Source organism: Mustela nigripes, unplaced genomic scaffold, assembly GCF_022355385.1.
Source record: "Mustela nigripes isolate SB6536 unplaced genomic scaffold, MUSNIG.SB6536 HiC_scaffold_76, whole genome shotgun sequence".
In the NCBI taxonomy this organism is placed as follows: domain Eukaryota; kingdom Metazoa; phylum Chordata; class Mammalia; order Carnivora; family Mustelidae; genus Mustela; species Mustela nigripes.
This window is the reverse complement of record NW_026739491.1, coordinates 1,170,037-1,185,416: the sequence shown is the minus strand read 5'-3', so window position 1 is coordinate 1,185,416 and position 15,380 is coordinate 1,170,037. Positions and strand designations below refer to the sequence as shown.

Here is a 15,380-nt window from a genome sequence, read left to right as displayed (position 1 = left end):
AAACCAGGTGCCGTGTGTCCCCCAGAGATGGCACGTGCAAGAAGGAAAAGGCATTCCTCCCAGGACCCAGATAAAGTCCTCGGGTGGCAAGAGATGCAAAGAGTCTGATAGTTTCCCTGACCTTGGAGGGGAACCTTGCCCCCTGGGGGTCAGAAGGGGCTTCTATATGGCACAGAAGGTGAGCTTCCCCCAAAATAAGATCTAAGGAGCCCCCTCTCTGTAATTCAGTTTGGGCCCCCAACCAGCACTGTCAGAAGCTCAGGGAGACCCCCGCCTGGAACACAGCGGAGTCTCAGCTCCCCTTCAGCCCCAGACCAAAGGCCCACTCCTCCGGCTGGGCCAGCGCAGCCTCATCTGCTGCACTGATCCTTCTACTTTGGCTGGATCCCAGGGGCTTCCTGGCCCCACTGAGGAGTCACCTACGGTGACCCACCTCTCCAGGCGATGGCTGGGGTGCTCCAGGGCCCCGTGCCAGCATCTCCCCCCCACCCTCCACCCAGCACTGGCCATCCAAGGCCCCCTGCCTGGGGGAGCAGGGCCTGGTACCTGCTTGTTCAGGAACAGGTCCCTTCCCAGCAGACACTCCTCCCTGCTCAGCAGGACCCCATCCCGAGTCTGCGGTTCTCTTCGACAGCAGGCCTCGGGCACCTCGTCACTGTCCAGAGTCAGCAGTCGGAAAACTGATGCAAACCGGAAGTCTTCGGGCCCGTTGACGCCACAGCAGCCAAACTAGGAGGACAGCGAAGGGAAGAGTCTGGGAGGGGAGGTGGTAGGAGCTGGGCCCAGGGGGCAGAGGTGGCCAGACAGCCTCCCCCGAGACTCTCATAAGGCAAGGAGCAGAGTCAAGACTCAGCTAGGGGCTGACTCTGTCTGCTGCTCCTGTGTGACCCCGGGAAAGGTACTTAACCTCTCTGAGCCTCCAGTGCCCTTCTGTGTAAAATGGGGGGTGATGGTGACAATGACGGCCCAGAATGCTGCATGGATGACGACTGCAAGGCCCAGGCTGGGCTCATTGCCCAGCCCTGATCAGTGAGTGATATCTGGTACAGGTCCATGAGCCAAGTGGGCTCTGGAGGCGGGACGTTCGCTGTGCCTGGCATCATGGCTTTGAATGCTCATGGCATCCCTGGGGGCGCCACTCACCGTGATCATGACTGAGTTCCAGGTGGCAGAGAAGACATCTGTGTCGTTGTTGCCCTGGTAGTGCTTGGTGAGCTCCTTGGTGAAGAACTCACGGGTGAGCTGGAGGGAGAGGCAGAGGGGGGGATTAAGATCCCCCCACTCCCTCTCTACCAGCAGCTTGGGGCACCCCAAGAGACCCTGGCCTGGTCTCTTCAGCTAGCTGCTTCTGGAGAGGAGGCAAGGCCTCAGGGCCCCAGGGTCGGGGATTCTCCCAAGCCACTACCTTGGGGTGGCTCCTGAGTCCCCACTCCAGGGCGTATGCCCCCCCCCCCCATCACTGGGATTCCTCGGATCACCAGCTAGAATAGGAAGTCAACACACCCACCTCTGGGCAGCGAGCCCAGAAGCTCTCTCCACCCTGCAGCTCTTCTCAGAAGCAGGGTTTATCCAGGGTGGGGGGCTTGCCCCTCCCCCACTCCCTCCCCTCTGAGCAGTTCCTCAGAGCCACAGGTATGCCCCAGGTCCCTGGCCCTGAAGAAGGGAGTCTGCAGATCTGGTTTCCAAAGGTCTTGGGAAGGCGCTCCCGCCCTCCACATATTCTCTTCGGGCCTCACCACGGTCCTCCCTTCTATCCTCCCTGCTGTGGTGAGAGGACCAGGCCCCATGTGGTGCCCATCTGGAAGGCTCCATTCCCGGCACACAGAGTGGCTGCCTCTTCCCCTCTGTCCCTGGCTTGCCTTCCTGCTCCTTCGGACCAGCTTGTATGTCTGGACCCCTCACCCCTCTTTCCCTCCCCTTCCTGCTTCCAGGCACCCCCCACCATGCCTGGCTCCTATAGACTCGGGACGGGCTGGTGCCCTGGGTGGTTGGAGCTCCTGGAAAAAGGCGGCTGGTGAGGGCAAGTTGCCCAAACTGCATACTGGCCGGGACCTCAACCGAGAGGGCCCTGCTCTGTCCTCCTGCACGTCACATACCCCCAGGGCCTGGGGACAGCCTCGCCAACTAGCCTCTGCCAAACGACTATTGCCGGGCATGGTGTGGGATGGAAGACTCCAGAATCAGGTGTGGGTTGTATCAGGTGCTTTGGAAGAGCAGAGACTCTAAAGGACCTTCTGATTCTACCTTCTGGAAACACCCTCGCAGGAAGAGGGTCTCTGAGGTGGTGGGTCATGATTTGAGCCGGAATTGCTGGCTGAGAGGCTACCGACTCTGTGAAACCCTGTCTGAGGAGGGGAGGGGCTGGCCCCCAAGGGAGGCCGGGGCAACGGGAGGCCCACACTTACATTTTCCCTGAAGATGAAGGCCAGGATGGCCGCTGAGAGCTCCGCCAAAAAGATGATGAGGATAAACAGGAAGAACTGTGAAGAGAAGAGGTTTGTGAGCCCCGAAGGTGGTGGGAAGGGGGCAGGCGACTGCTCGCTGATGCCCCTGCCCATCCGTCACGCAGTTGACCCAATGTACCAATTTCATGAGACGAGGGACCCTCACTGCCCTACCTCAGACATCTTTTCATAAGCAGCCTACCAACAAGTCATCGTCAGAGTCAGCAAGCTTATAATACAAATAGGAAAGAGTACACAAACAAATATGGCTTCCAGGCAAATGGCACCCCTTCCACGATGCCCCTTGTGCAGTGTTCAGCCTGGACAACATCACCTCGTAGCCCTGGAAGGTGACTGAAGTTGACCTGTTTGGGCCCTCTCCTCATGGAAATCTGGAGTTCCTTGGAGACCCCAGACTGGCTCCCCAGCCCCCGTTCCCCCAGCGCCGCCTCTCCCTGCCTGGCCACCTCTCCTTTCCATGAGCAGTGAGGAATTGATGTTGACCTTCAGGCACAATAAAGGAGCAAGACGGGAGGGGAAGTGACAGGCCCATGAACATCGGGAAACCCAGGCGCTGGAGTCTGAAATCTAACAGACCCCTCTCTGCACTTCTTGATGTTCTCCAAATTGTCCATGATGCCTCCTGTCTGGCGGCCACCCCTCTTCCAGGAAAGCTCCACCCTTCCTCGTCCACCAGCTCCTCATTTTCCAGACCAGGCTCAGCCTAGCCCCTTGCCGGGTGGGAAGCCATTCCTGGGGTCCCCCACATCACAGTGCCCCCCAGAGATGCCTGTCCAGCAGCAGCTGCACCCCCACCCCCCCAATATCACGAACAGAAGCATTCCCCATGCCTGCCAGCGAAGGTATTGGTACACGGCTGCCAGATGGACAAATGATCCCGGACTGACCCGCTCACCCTAATGACCTTGTTCTCCGCCACATTGCAGACCATGGTCAGTGTGGGCACTGCTTTGGCTGAGAGCCATGGGCAGAAGGAACGAGATGACTTTTTCTTCATTACTCTGCGTCGAGGAGCCCTCGGCATTTCCGGTCTGTGGCCAACCCGGAGCTGTCAACCCACCTGGAGACCACCAGCAGAGGACCAGATCCCCACCGCCCAAAGGTCCTGCACACCCTCCCAGCCCCCATGGCCTGGCTGCCCTGAGATGTGCAGGGGCTGGAAGGAGGCGGGAGTCCTGCCCTCAGTGTCAGGACAACTCAGCTTCCTTGCCTCCCTTCATGTGGCTTGGGATAATCAGGAAAACTCCTTTGAGCCTCAGTTTCCTTGTCAGTAAAATGGGGATGCTCACATCTGCTCCTGGGATCATCATGGGGAATCCTGAAATAAGGGGTATGCAACTTTCTGTCTGTCGTGAGAAGTTGAGCAAAGCTTGTCGTTGAGGCTCCTCCAAGTGTAGAAGGACCGCGGAAGCCAGCTCCCATGGGAGCCCCAGAGGGCCCGGCGGCTGTCAGGCGTTCGCTCAGTGCTGGCTTCCCCACAGACACCCGTTGCTGCTGGCAAGCTCCTGGTACCCCTCCCCTGGATCGCATCTCTTCCAGGAGGAAGAAGGTTTCTGTCGCTTCATCCTCATCCCAGGAAGACCCCAGTCGTGTTCCCTCCTGACTTTGCAGCTCTAACAGCGGCTGCCCTGCGCAGGCCCTGGGGTTTCTCCGAACTGCTTGGGCTGCAGACAGAGAGCCTTGGGATGGATTTCTAGATGGTCTATCCAGGGTGGGAAGAGAAAACAGTCCTGAGACCTGTCAATGGCTTCATTTGTTTTTAAATGTCCCACCCCAAGAAGGACGGCTTCACTCCTTGTCCCTAATGGTCTCCTTCGGCAGGGGGCTCACTGGTCAAGTTGCCGCCCACGTGGGCTCTGGCTTACAGACGCTTGGTCGGTTCTAGAAGCCGATGCCCATCCCATGGCCTTTCTCTTTAGCTCCCACACTGGAGGAAACAAGCCAGAGAAGGGAATGACTATTCCAATGGTGGGCAGCCCGAAGATGCCAGAGCAAAACTTTTCCTCTTAATCTGGCAATCTGTCCTGCCTTTTCTCTCTCTGCCTGAAAGCACGTTCAGGGCTGGCCTGAGGGATTGACTCTTCTGAGCCCTAGGGGGTCTGCTGGGGGCTGAGTCCCCACCCGGAGGGGAAAGTCCCAGAGGGGCTCCTGTGCCCGGGGCAGGCTGCCCCCCATCCCCGGCCCCATCGGACTCCCACTGTCCATTCTGCCAACCCTACCAACCCCACTTCCACGAGAGTCTGCCGGCTCTCATCCCCAAGACAGTGAAAGGCCCCAAGCAGGCCTCCTGGCCCTTCAGTGTGGTTGGTGCTGGATGGGTGCCGGCCCTGTCTTACATGGCCTCCACGGGACCTCCTCCCTGCCCTTGCCCTCTTGGTGGAGTCACTGGCAGTTCCCAGGCTCACAAAGAGCAGCCCTGGAAATGGTTTCCATCCTCAGCGAGGCGACGGAGCTGGCTCTGGCTACGGATCACAGCTGAGATGGTTAGAAAGTGCGGATGAGCCAGAGCCTAGGCCATGTGCATGCCGCATGCTCAGCGTCCCGGGAGTGTGAGGCCCTCCCGGACGGTGCGGCTGGGGGCTTTGCACAAGGCCGAGGCCGGCGCAGCAGAGATCCACTCAGAGGGGGTTCAGAACCAAGAGGCAGGCGCAGCTTTCCCAAGGGCGAGTGCTGGTGCAGCCAAGTCCTGAGACATTAATGCCCGCCAGCCCTACTGAGAGTTCACCACCACTGAGGTGCCGAGGACAGTCCAAGGCTCCTTTCCCGAGGTGCTCTGGGCAGCCTGGTGAAGCCGTCATGGTTACCACCAACCCCTCCGGTTACCTGGGGGTAACCTAGGACCCAGAGTGCGTAGCACATAGACCCGTAAGAGCCTCCAGGTCTGAAGACTTTCCGATGGCCTGTAGGGTTTCCCGTGGACCAACCCAATACTTTCAGTTTCACATTTGTCAGGTGCTTGCCTGTGCTGGGAACAGAGTTAAGCAAGATACACATTTTCTCCTTGAGCCGTGATCACAACACTGTGGCTGGGAAAGCGGTAGCATCATCTCCATTTTAGACAAGAGGAACCTAGGTTCAGAGAGGTTAAGTAACTGCCCTCAGGTCACACAGCCAGGAAGGAGCAGAGCAGAGAATAGAATCTAGACGTTTCTGACTCCAAAGCCCATGCCCTTACCACGCCTCTAAGACCACCTCCTCTCTGTCCCTTTATTCCAGGGCTACTCATTGAGCACCTACTGTGTACCAGGCGCTATGCTAGGTCCTAGCAAACTCATTTACACAAGGCAGATGTGGTCCCCATCAGCATGCAGCTTACGTTGAGCCGAGGTTCATGATTCCTGAGATGAAATTCAAGAATGAGCCTAGTAACTCACTGAAGGAGAAAGGAGGGCTCTCCCGAGGTGGGGGGGCTGCAAATCTCCATTGCCATCGCCATTGTCCCCTCCTGGAGTAGGGTTTCCCCAAGCTCTAGATGCCACTTCTGCCCTCTGGCCTTCTCCCCAGGAAATGACTTCCTCTTGCTTATCAGGGTTGCTGCTGGTTATCTGGAGGGGCTCCCCCTGGATCCGGCCACAGGGCTTGTCCTGACACCCCTGGCCTTCCTGGACTTCCCCTCATGAGGCAGGGCCTTTCCCAGGAGTTTTGAGTTAATCTCGCCTCACCCATTTGCCTAAGGACACATTTGCCAGTAATTCCCGAACCTCAAATGTTCACCATTTTGCTTTGGATGGAAAAATTAACGAAGGGACGGAAACTGCGATTTTGCCTCCTCCCGCAAACATTTCCAGACTTTTCTAGCCTATCTGCCCATGGGCACATCTAGTTTCAGTTCTCATTTCTAATAAATGTTTACCAAATTTACATCCTTTTTGTGTCATTCAGCTCATTTACCTCTTCTAAGGACACACATCTCATTTTGCTCTTCTCCTTTCTGACCTAGCGTCTTGGTCATCAAAATATTAAAAAAAAAAATTGTTTTGAATCTTCAAATAAATAGATTAAAAACATGCTGTGAACGACTCCTAGGCAAGCAACCATGAGAAAGGGATGCCACAAAATGCCCATTACAGGCTGAGATTGTCCTATTGTATGTGAAAAGGGTGTAAAATTGATCGAAGGGAGCGTTTGGAAACTGTACCTTTAGAAAAATTGATCATTAGGTGATGTGGTCATTAGGCTGAGGGTGGTGGGGCCCTGGGGTTTCAGCCTCAGAGCGGGGGCAGGGGAGGGCATGCTCTGTTACCCCCACCCCAGCTCTTCCTATCGGCCCAGCTGGCCAAAGTCACTCCCTCTAGGTCCTGTTCATGACTAGTCCTCCCTTCCTGCCCGAAGGCTGAGGAGCAGCGCTGCCAGGCTTCTTGAAGGCCCCTGGCAGCCACGAGGGGTGGGACTTGGTGCCCCTCTTCAGCGGGGACCACCACGCGGCCAGTCCAGGTCAGAATAGAGAAGTGGTTCTTCTTATTTTTTGAAGTCGTGAGTCTTTTTGAAAACCTTCCAGAAGTCGTGGCATCTCTCCCCTTTAGAAACATACATGCTCACACAACATATACACACATATAGACACACACATACACACACACACAAGGCTCTAACGTAATATTTTGCACATAATTCTAGGTGAATTTCAGACATGTGAGTCTGTTTAAGGCTTGAGACACGGGGGACGTGGGTCCAAGAGTCCCCCGTCTGTGACTCACCCTGAGATCTCAGTCTAATAGGCGCTGGGCTTCAGAGAGGTGAGGAGAGGGACAAAGGCGAGGGGAGAGGACAGGGGGGAGTAGGGAGAGAGGGGCAGAGACGAGGAGAGCTCAGGAGAGGGGTAAGGAGAGGCAACAGGAATAGAAAGCAGGAGATAAGAGGCAGAGAGACAGAGGTAGAGAAAGAGCAAGAAAAGAAAAGGATGAACGTAGGTGGATCTCCTAGACCTCGAGACTAACAGAGAGAAAAGGGAAGACGGAGAAGGTGGCAGAAGAAGGGGCTGCCTTAAGGGCGGGGCCCTGGCCACAGCCGGGACTCAGCTGTCCCTTGGGGGGGCTGGAGGGAACCTCAGCTGGTCCCTGGGTCTCGGTCTTCTCCACAGGGACCGATGTGCCCATCTAGTGGCCGGCTCAGAAGCTGCCTGTTTATGGGGATGAATTTTGAGACCCCCCCAGCCTGCTCCCAGCGCAGTGCCCGGACTCGCCCTCCTGTCTTGGCTTCAGGGATGAGATGCGGGGGGTAGCAGAGCTGAGGGGAAGCGGGAAGAAGAGGGACTGGCATGACGTGGGACCCACATGCCAGCTCCTATTAAAGTCCCCACGGGCTCCCAAGCCTCCGTGGGCTCTGGGGAGGGGGGGGGGGGCGCTAGAGAGGGCGTTCCGCCAGGGGGCGCCCACAGGTTTCTTTGTTTCTCTCCAAATGCAAAGTTTGCAGTATTCAGGCCGCTGAAGGCCAAAAGGGACAGGGGTTCCAGAGTCACACATCTCACAGCTGATTTCACTTCCTGCCTGGGATGTGGGGAAACTCACTGTGACATGAATGGAGGCCGTACAGACTGCTCTAATCTGTAGGAGAGTGGGGAGGGTGCATGGTTCCAGATCTCCAGTTCCCAAAGCCCCAGGAACAGACACATTGTCCTCCCGCTGACCAGCTGACCAGCCCGCCTTCCTGATCACCTAACTCCCTCCCCCTCCCCCCACTCACCCACAAGGAGCACCCGCACCCTGTCCCGCCCCCACACACTTCCTGAAACGCGCTGTGTTCCCCTGGCCCTGTAGCGGGACTGGGCTCCAACTAGAAGCTCTCCAAGCCCTGGGCGCCCACAGGCCCTCTACTGGGGCGGGAGACCCATCCACCAAGGCCAGGAAAGTAGGCAGAGCCCCAAAGACACAGCCCATGGGAATATGGAAGGCCAGAGAAACAGACCACCCACCAGTGGCCTCATTTGGTGCCAGCTAAGCTGTCCCTTGTTTAGCAAGTGAATTCACCAAAGCTCAGGGAAGCTAAGAAACCAGACCCAAGCCCCATCACCAGGTAGGGGACAGAGCAGGACGCACACTGAAACCCAGGCCCGCCTGCCGCCCTCTCATCCCTCTGCCCCACCCCCCCATGCCTGTCCACCAGGGACACTCCCAGAGGACTGCCTACCTAAAGTGTGACGGCTGAGTCTCTGCAGTGTAGATACAGCCCCCCCACTCTGCCCCGGGGCACCCATCGATGGGGTGAGGGTGGGCTACTCACGAACAGCAGCAGACACTTGTTCTCGCGGACGGCCCCGCAGCAGCCCAGGAAGCCCAGCAGGAAAAGCAGGCCGCCCATGGCCAGGAGGATGTAGGCGCCCGTGATAAGCAGGGGGTTGGCGGCCACGATCTCCCGGAAGCCGGTGGGGTCCACCATGACCCAGATGCCGATGCCCAGCAGGCAGGCCCCGCCCAGCTGCTCCCAGGGTGGGTCAGGAGTGGGGAGAAGAGGCAGACAGGGTGGGGGGGGTGGTTAGGCACTCCACATGCACACCGTTCCCCCCTGCGTGAGGCCCTATGATGTGCCAGGGAGCCCCTAGGAGCCCCAGAGAACTGGGCAGAAACCTGATTTGCCAGAGACCAGTGTCCAAGCAATGCTTTTCACTGTTTTGCATTTTCAGGGTTACCCAGATCTTAAGGGCATCCTCTAAACCCAACATCTGATCCACGCCACATTGTGGGCTGCTGGGGTTCATGTTCCGGGGAGTTTATTTGCCACTTTTAGAGTCTCCTTAAATGTCAGCACTGCAGGATAATGAGGTCACTAGTGCAAGCCTCTGATTCCACACTAAGCGCCAGAGGGGGCCCGTGACTTGCTCAAGGTCACACAGCAAGTTCACGGCAGAGCCAGCACTGAATCCCAGGCTTCTCTGACACAAAGTCCACAGCACACCCTCTGAGGCCTCTACCATGCTAGGGGCTGGGCAAAACGTGGACAGGAGCTGGCCCCTTTGTCCTCAACAGGAGCTCTCATCAGCATGGGCTCACCACACTCAAAACAGCTCCTTGAAAGCCTTCTTGTTTACATCTTTGTGTCTACGGCCCATCCCTCCAGGCCTTACTCATCTTTGGAGAGAGGCAGCTTAGTCCAGAGAAAGGGTGGTGTCTCTTGCCAGCTGTGTGACCTTGGGTAAGTGGTTTAGCCTCTCTGAGCCTTAGCTTCCTCAGGGGTAGAAGAAGATACAAACTCCACCCTGCCTAAGGTGACACCAAGGAAGAAAGGCCAGTGTGGATAGCAATGTTCTTAGCAAGTTTCAGTAAACATCCGTTCCATTTTCCTTAGGGACAGACAAGAACTGGAAGCAGATCTGTTACAAGAGAACAGTTTGGCCTCATCGGGTTTTGAATGGGGTGAAGTATCTGAAATCCCTGTGTGGTGGGAGGACCAGAGGCCCCCAGAGGTCCCCCAGAGGTCCCCCAGAGGCACGCGCCAGCAATGCCAGGCTGTGGCTAAGAGCAAACTAGTGAGCTCTGGGTGGTTGAGAGGGGTCCGCAGGCTGGCGAGCGGAACTGCACAGCTTGGGTCTTGGAGCAGGAGACAATATTTTTAGTACAGGGGTCAGAGCAGGGGAGTGAAGGAGAGGCTGGAAAGACCCATCACTGGGTGGGGAGAAAGGGAAGGCCCACAGGGACTGCTGATTACACAGTGCCCAACGGTCGCCCTGTGCCGGGTCTCACCTTTCTCCTCCGTCCCTTACAAATGCTCTGATAAAAGTTGCCTTCCTGCTCGTTGCTCTTAAGGTTTGGGGGTTCAACAATTGTGTGCTGCTTCAAGGACACAGACTGAACTGCCTGAGGAGATACAGCCCCATTTCTGGTGGGGACCCTCAGCCTTGCCCAGGGCCAGCCAGCTTGGAAGCTGGGTCTGGAATTCACATCTGGAAGGCTCCCTGTGCTTCAGGATTATGGGCAAGGGAAGGACTCCACGAGAGTTGCTGGGATGCATGAAAAAAACAGAAGGAAGAGAGAGAAGAGAGGCAGAGAGAGTCACTCGTGACCAGAAAGGACCTCTCGTTCCCAGCGACCCTGGCCTGGAGGGCATCAGAGGACTTTTACTCACCCACGACCTGGCTGCATTAAGGTCAAAGGTTGAGGTGGGGTCAGGAGAGCTGGGATGGGGGGTTGGCTTAAGACTCCAGGAGTGTGGCTTTGCTCCTGGGAGAGGCCAGGGGCCCAAGCAGAGCCTGCGGGAGTGGGGGGTAGGCTGCTGCCAGCAGGTGGGCTGGGCTGCAGGGCGCTGGGCTGGCCCTCTGAGCAGCTCAGAGTCTCTGGGCTTTCCAGTACCGAATCCATACGCTGGATGCCGATGGAGCTATGCTAGAGAGTGCTGGCACATTCCAGGCACTTCCTAAACGGATCTTGCTTAATTTTCAAAAAAACCTGTTGAGGTAGGTAATGAAGGGATGAAGATACTGAGGTTCAGAGAGGTGAAATGTGTTTCTGATCACACAGCTGGTAAGATGCAGAGCTGGCTTTGAACCCTGGCTGCTCCCAGCCCCAGAGAGGTTTCAGATTACACGGGGGTGGGGGGGGGCGGTGGGTCACAGCAGCTCGGACAGTCCACTCTGAGGCCCGCAGCTGCCCTGGGGCTCAGGGTTGAGGGGGGCTGTCTCAGGGTTGAGGGGGGCTGTCTCAGCTGCCTTCTTCTCCATTCCCTGCTTCTTCCCAACTCTCCACCAGGGGTCTGATCCTGAGGCAGCCGCCAGGACAAAGGCTCCTACCCTTTTGTCAGAGGGCCTGAACCATCCCAGGGGCTGTACCAAACATCTCTCTGTGACCATGGGCTCTTCAGAGTGGGGCAGGCGCCACTGGGGGCCTCTCGTCCAGGAAATTCTGGCTGGCCGGGTCCATTTGCTTCTGGCACTGGCCCCTGTCCTGCCCCCAGGACTCTGCCCAGTGTGACTATTTCTAAGCCACGATCTGTTCTGCCCGCCCAGCAGAGGCCTCAGGGGACCCTGGGCACGTTCCAGCAATACTTACAAATATGAAGAAATTGAAGACGAACATCAAATACTTCATGCAGCTCAAACAGTCGCCTTCCATGGTGTTCTACCTGCAAAAGAGCAAGCGCCTCAGTTTCCCTGCTGGGAGACCCCACCTGGGAAGAGCCCTGGCCCCTATCCCCAGGGGTTCTGAGTGGTCAGCCCTGCCCCTGTGGCCAGTGTTTACTCTCTGGGAGGTAGCTCTTTACCTCGTGGGACCAGAGTTAGGAGTGAGAAGCTCACTCCTAAGGAGTGGAAGCCACCCCGCCTGGGTTCAAGCCTAATTCCTCCAGTCATTTGCTGTGTGGTTTTGGGCAAATCACTCTACCCCTCTGGAGCTTGCTCTTTCCAACCTGAGGAAGGAGATTAAAAAGAGAAGCCTCCTCCTAGCCGAATCGCGAAGGTTCATGGAGATAAAGCTGTGGCACACTTAGAACGGCGTCTAGCAGGTGCCAAGCATCCAGGAGGTCTGCCTTGAGACCCGGCCTGATGGCAGAGGAGAGCCTTCCCTCAGGCTGAGAGCTTTTAGGAACTTGCTGAGGCCATGGAGCCAGATCAGAATCCGGGCCTCATAAACTTCCTGCCTCCCCACACAGCCTCCAGCCTGCAGGACGATCTGGGGCTGTTCCACGGGGCCAGTGGAGGGGTGTCACAGGGGAAAAGAGGGGGGTGAGCGCCTACCAAGGGGTCCAAGCCCTCTTCCTGAGGCCAAGCCCTCCTCATGCCCTGACTATCTCTGTCCTGAGACCTACGGCATCTCACCTCCCTAAGGAGCCTTCCCCGTCTCTGCCTAAAAGTCTGCCCCCAGTAGTGAGTCACTGCATATGATTCCGTTCAGCCAGCATTTACTGTGCATCGACTGTGTGCCAGGCGCCGGAGCCTGAAACCAACAAGATGCAGCCCTTCCGCATCCCCGGGGGAAGCAGGCAGCATCTGCTCTCACGAGTCAGACTTCAAGCCCATAGTCACGTCCATATTCAGTAGTCCGTATTGCCATACTTTCTTCATGACGGCCCCCGGGGGATTAATAAGAGAAGCTTCCTCCCAGCCGAATCTCAAGGATAGGGGAGTGAATTGGGACAGGGGTCTGAGGTCCACAGGAGTTGAAAATACCCAGGCCAACCTCCCCCAGCTGGTAAGGGGCACGGCTGCAGCTCAGCTTGTTCTGAGTCCCGCTCCAGAAGACCCTGGAAGGTGGTCTGCCCTTCTAGGACAGGACGTGGTGCAAAGGGTTCTGGGAGTACGTGTTGGGTGGTGTGAAATGTGGGGGAAGATGGCACTTTGTTTCTTTCCACGGTTTTCCATCCTCCCTCTGGAGAGAACTGGGCTCAGTGTGCCTTGCCCACAAGTAAGCCTGATAAGTCCTGCTTACCCTGGTTGTCGCCAGGCTTATTAGGATTAATCTATACCATCATAATCTCCATTTGGGGAGCACCTGCTGTGTGCTAATATTGTGCTGAGTGCTTTCCACCTATGATCTCATTTAAATCTCCTAACGGCCAATGAGGTGTGGGCACTGGTTATGGCAAATTTTCAGGTCAGCCTGGCAAGGTGTATGTGATTATCGGTTACAGAGCGTGCAGGAAGCAATGCTAAGATCTGACACCGAAGCCCATGCACAGTGCCTGGGACACAGCAGGCTCAGCAAATCTGCCCTCTGCCAATCCCAGACCATAACCCGATGCCCTCCCAGCAAGGAAAGCCTCATAGATGGAGCTACACTCGTCTCCTGCATTCCTAGCTCACTGCACTTGGTGATGACAGGACCAGCCCCACGTGGCACTTTGGTCGAGGCAAGCAGATTTTTAAAAAGTACATTTGAGGGGCGCCTGGGTGGCTCAGTGGGTTAAGCCGCTGCCTTCAGCTCAGGTCATGATCTCAGGGTCCTGGGATCGAGTCCCACATCGGGCTCTCTGCTCGGCAGGGAGCCTGCTTCCTCCTCTCTCTCTGCCTGCCTCTCTTCCTGCCTCTCTGCCTACTTGTGATCTCTGTCAAATAAATAAATAAATAAATCTTTAAAAAAAAAAAGAGAGAATTATATATAAAAAAAAAAAAGTACATTTGAATCCATGCAGAGAAAAGCAGAGGCAGACCCTGCCGTTGGGGAAGGGTGTGCAGAAAAGGCTGGTGCCTCTCATCTCCTCTCCTTGTGGTTTTTGCTGGTGAGCCAAGCATTGACCTTGGCTGGGCAGTGGCCATGGCACCACTTTAGGCACCTGGGAGTCCACGAGGAAGGTGCTGGGTCAGGCAGGCAAGGGCTCTGGGGCCCAAAGGCTTCCCTCCTTTCGTTGCCCAGCTCCTGCCAGCTGCTCTGCTCAGCTGATCGTGTCCGATTGAGGCCAGAGCCGAGCAGGGGACACTGAGGCAGGGCCTAGAACTTCCGAGCCAGATGCGCTTTCTTATTTTATCGGGTGGCAGAACCCAATGCATCAGGAGACACCATGACGAACCCAAGACCGCTCCAAGAGAAAATCAGGCAGTGACCCTGAGCCGAGGGATCCAGGCTTGAAGCCTTTGGGCTTCCAAAGTGCCTGGCCCAAGGGCTTTTCTTAGATCAGGTGAGAGAAGGGGAACACAGGGTTCCTGGGGTCACCTGGGGTCACCCGGCTGGTCGCCACCCCTGGGAATAAGGACATGAGCATTTAGTAGGTGTAGGGCCCCATCCTCCACACTAGACACGTATGAACTCACAACAACCTACGAGATTAGTACAATCATCATCCCCATTTTCTAGAGAAGAAAACTGAGGCAGGGAGAGGCTAGGCAACTTGCCCAAGGCTGCAGCTGGTGAGTGGGGAGGTTGAGATTTTAACCCAGGCCGTCTAATTTGGAAGAACAAAGGATGGAGGGCATGCATATGTGTGTGTGTGTGTGTGTGCGTGTGTGTGTGTGTGATGCTTCTTTCCTTCACTGAGCTGTAGCCTGACTTCATGAAGTGCCATCTGCCTCCAAAGCTAGAATCTGGTGACCCCACCCACTCCATCCCAGGGATGTTTCAAGCGCCCCCAGCCTCTCTGCTCCCACCTCCTCTCTCTCACCCACATGTGGCCTCGGCCCAGGCCTGGTCTCCCTACTTCCAGCCACACCCATTCCAGCCAGTGATCCCAGAGGGGCCTTTCAGCAAGGCATGTCCAGCCACATCATGTCCCCCGCGAACCGCCTAGGCTCTCCAGGAGACCAGCCGCCCCCTACCTGTGGACAGCGAGGTCCTCCAAGACCCCCACAGCCACCTTTTTGTTCTCCTTGCCCCATCGCCAACATCAAAGGACAGTCCCCGGAGCTCACTTAGTGCCTCCACTCAAGCTAATCCCTTCTGCTCCTCCCTTCCCACCTAATCCCTGTTCATCCCTCAAGGCATCACCTCCTGCCCTGACAGCGCCCCCTCCCCCCAGGCCTGTCCCTGCCTTCCCAGGAGCTCCCACGGCCTCTGCTGATCTCCACCGCTGCCCCCTCCACACACACACACACACACACACACACACACACACACACACACACACGCTGTGTGGCATTACGTCACCAGCCTGGAGGCGTGGGATGGCAGCTGTGTCCTCCTCCTGGGGCGCAGCAGGGATTGGTACGTGGTCTGGATTGCACAAAACCTGGCCACATAGCGAATGTTAATTAAACAGCCTGGGCAGGAAGCCTGGTGCGAGGCTAAGGGCTTTGTGGGTAGCGCGTCTTTGTGTCCTCCGACCCCTCCAGCAGTTAGAAGGAGGGGGGCATGAGGATCCGCACAAGCAGGGGGGCTCCCAGCTTCCTCCTTTCCTCTCTCTGCTGTGCCCTCCAGAGTGAGCACAGTCCCCACGTGGCTCCTTCTGATGCCCCATTGGCCTGTCTTTCTCTCCAGATCTCCCGATAGGCAGGATCAGGAAGACCTGGCCCTTCCTTTGTCCTGGGACCCACCCTCCCAGCGGGTAGTGGGAGGGCTGAGA

General features: G+C 56.8%; 1 protein-coding gene across 6 annotated transcripts in view; it reads right to left on the bottom strand.

The window, feature by feature from the left end:
- The window catches only part of LOC132008255 (tetraspanin-18), a 178,025-nt gene that overhangs the window by 8,023 nt on the left and 154,622 nt on the right, over positions 1-15,380 (bottom strand). For all 6 annotated transcript variants that reach the window (XM_059386785.1, XM_059386790.1, XM_059386788.1 and 3 more), the window contains 5 exons: positions 11,444-11,516; positions 8,685-8,879; positions 2,406-2,480; positions 1,144-1,242; positions 547-729 (listed from right to left, as the gene is read on the bottom strand). In XM_059386785.1, coding sequence (XP_059242768.1) covers positions 547-729; positions 1,144-1,242; positions 2,406-2,480; positions 8,685-8,879; positions 11,444-11,506 — 615 coding nt within the window. In that variant the 5' untranslated portion in view covers positions 11,507-11,516. The remainder of the gene's footprint in view (positions 1-546; positions 730-1,143; positions 1,243-2,405; positions 2,481-8,684; positions 8,880-11,443; positions 11,517-15,380) is intronic.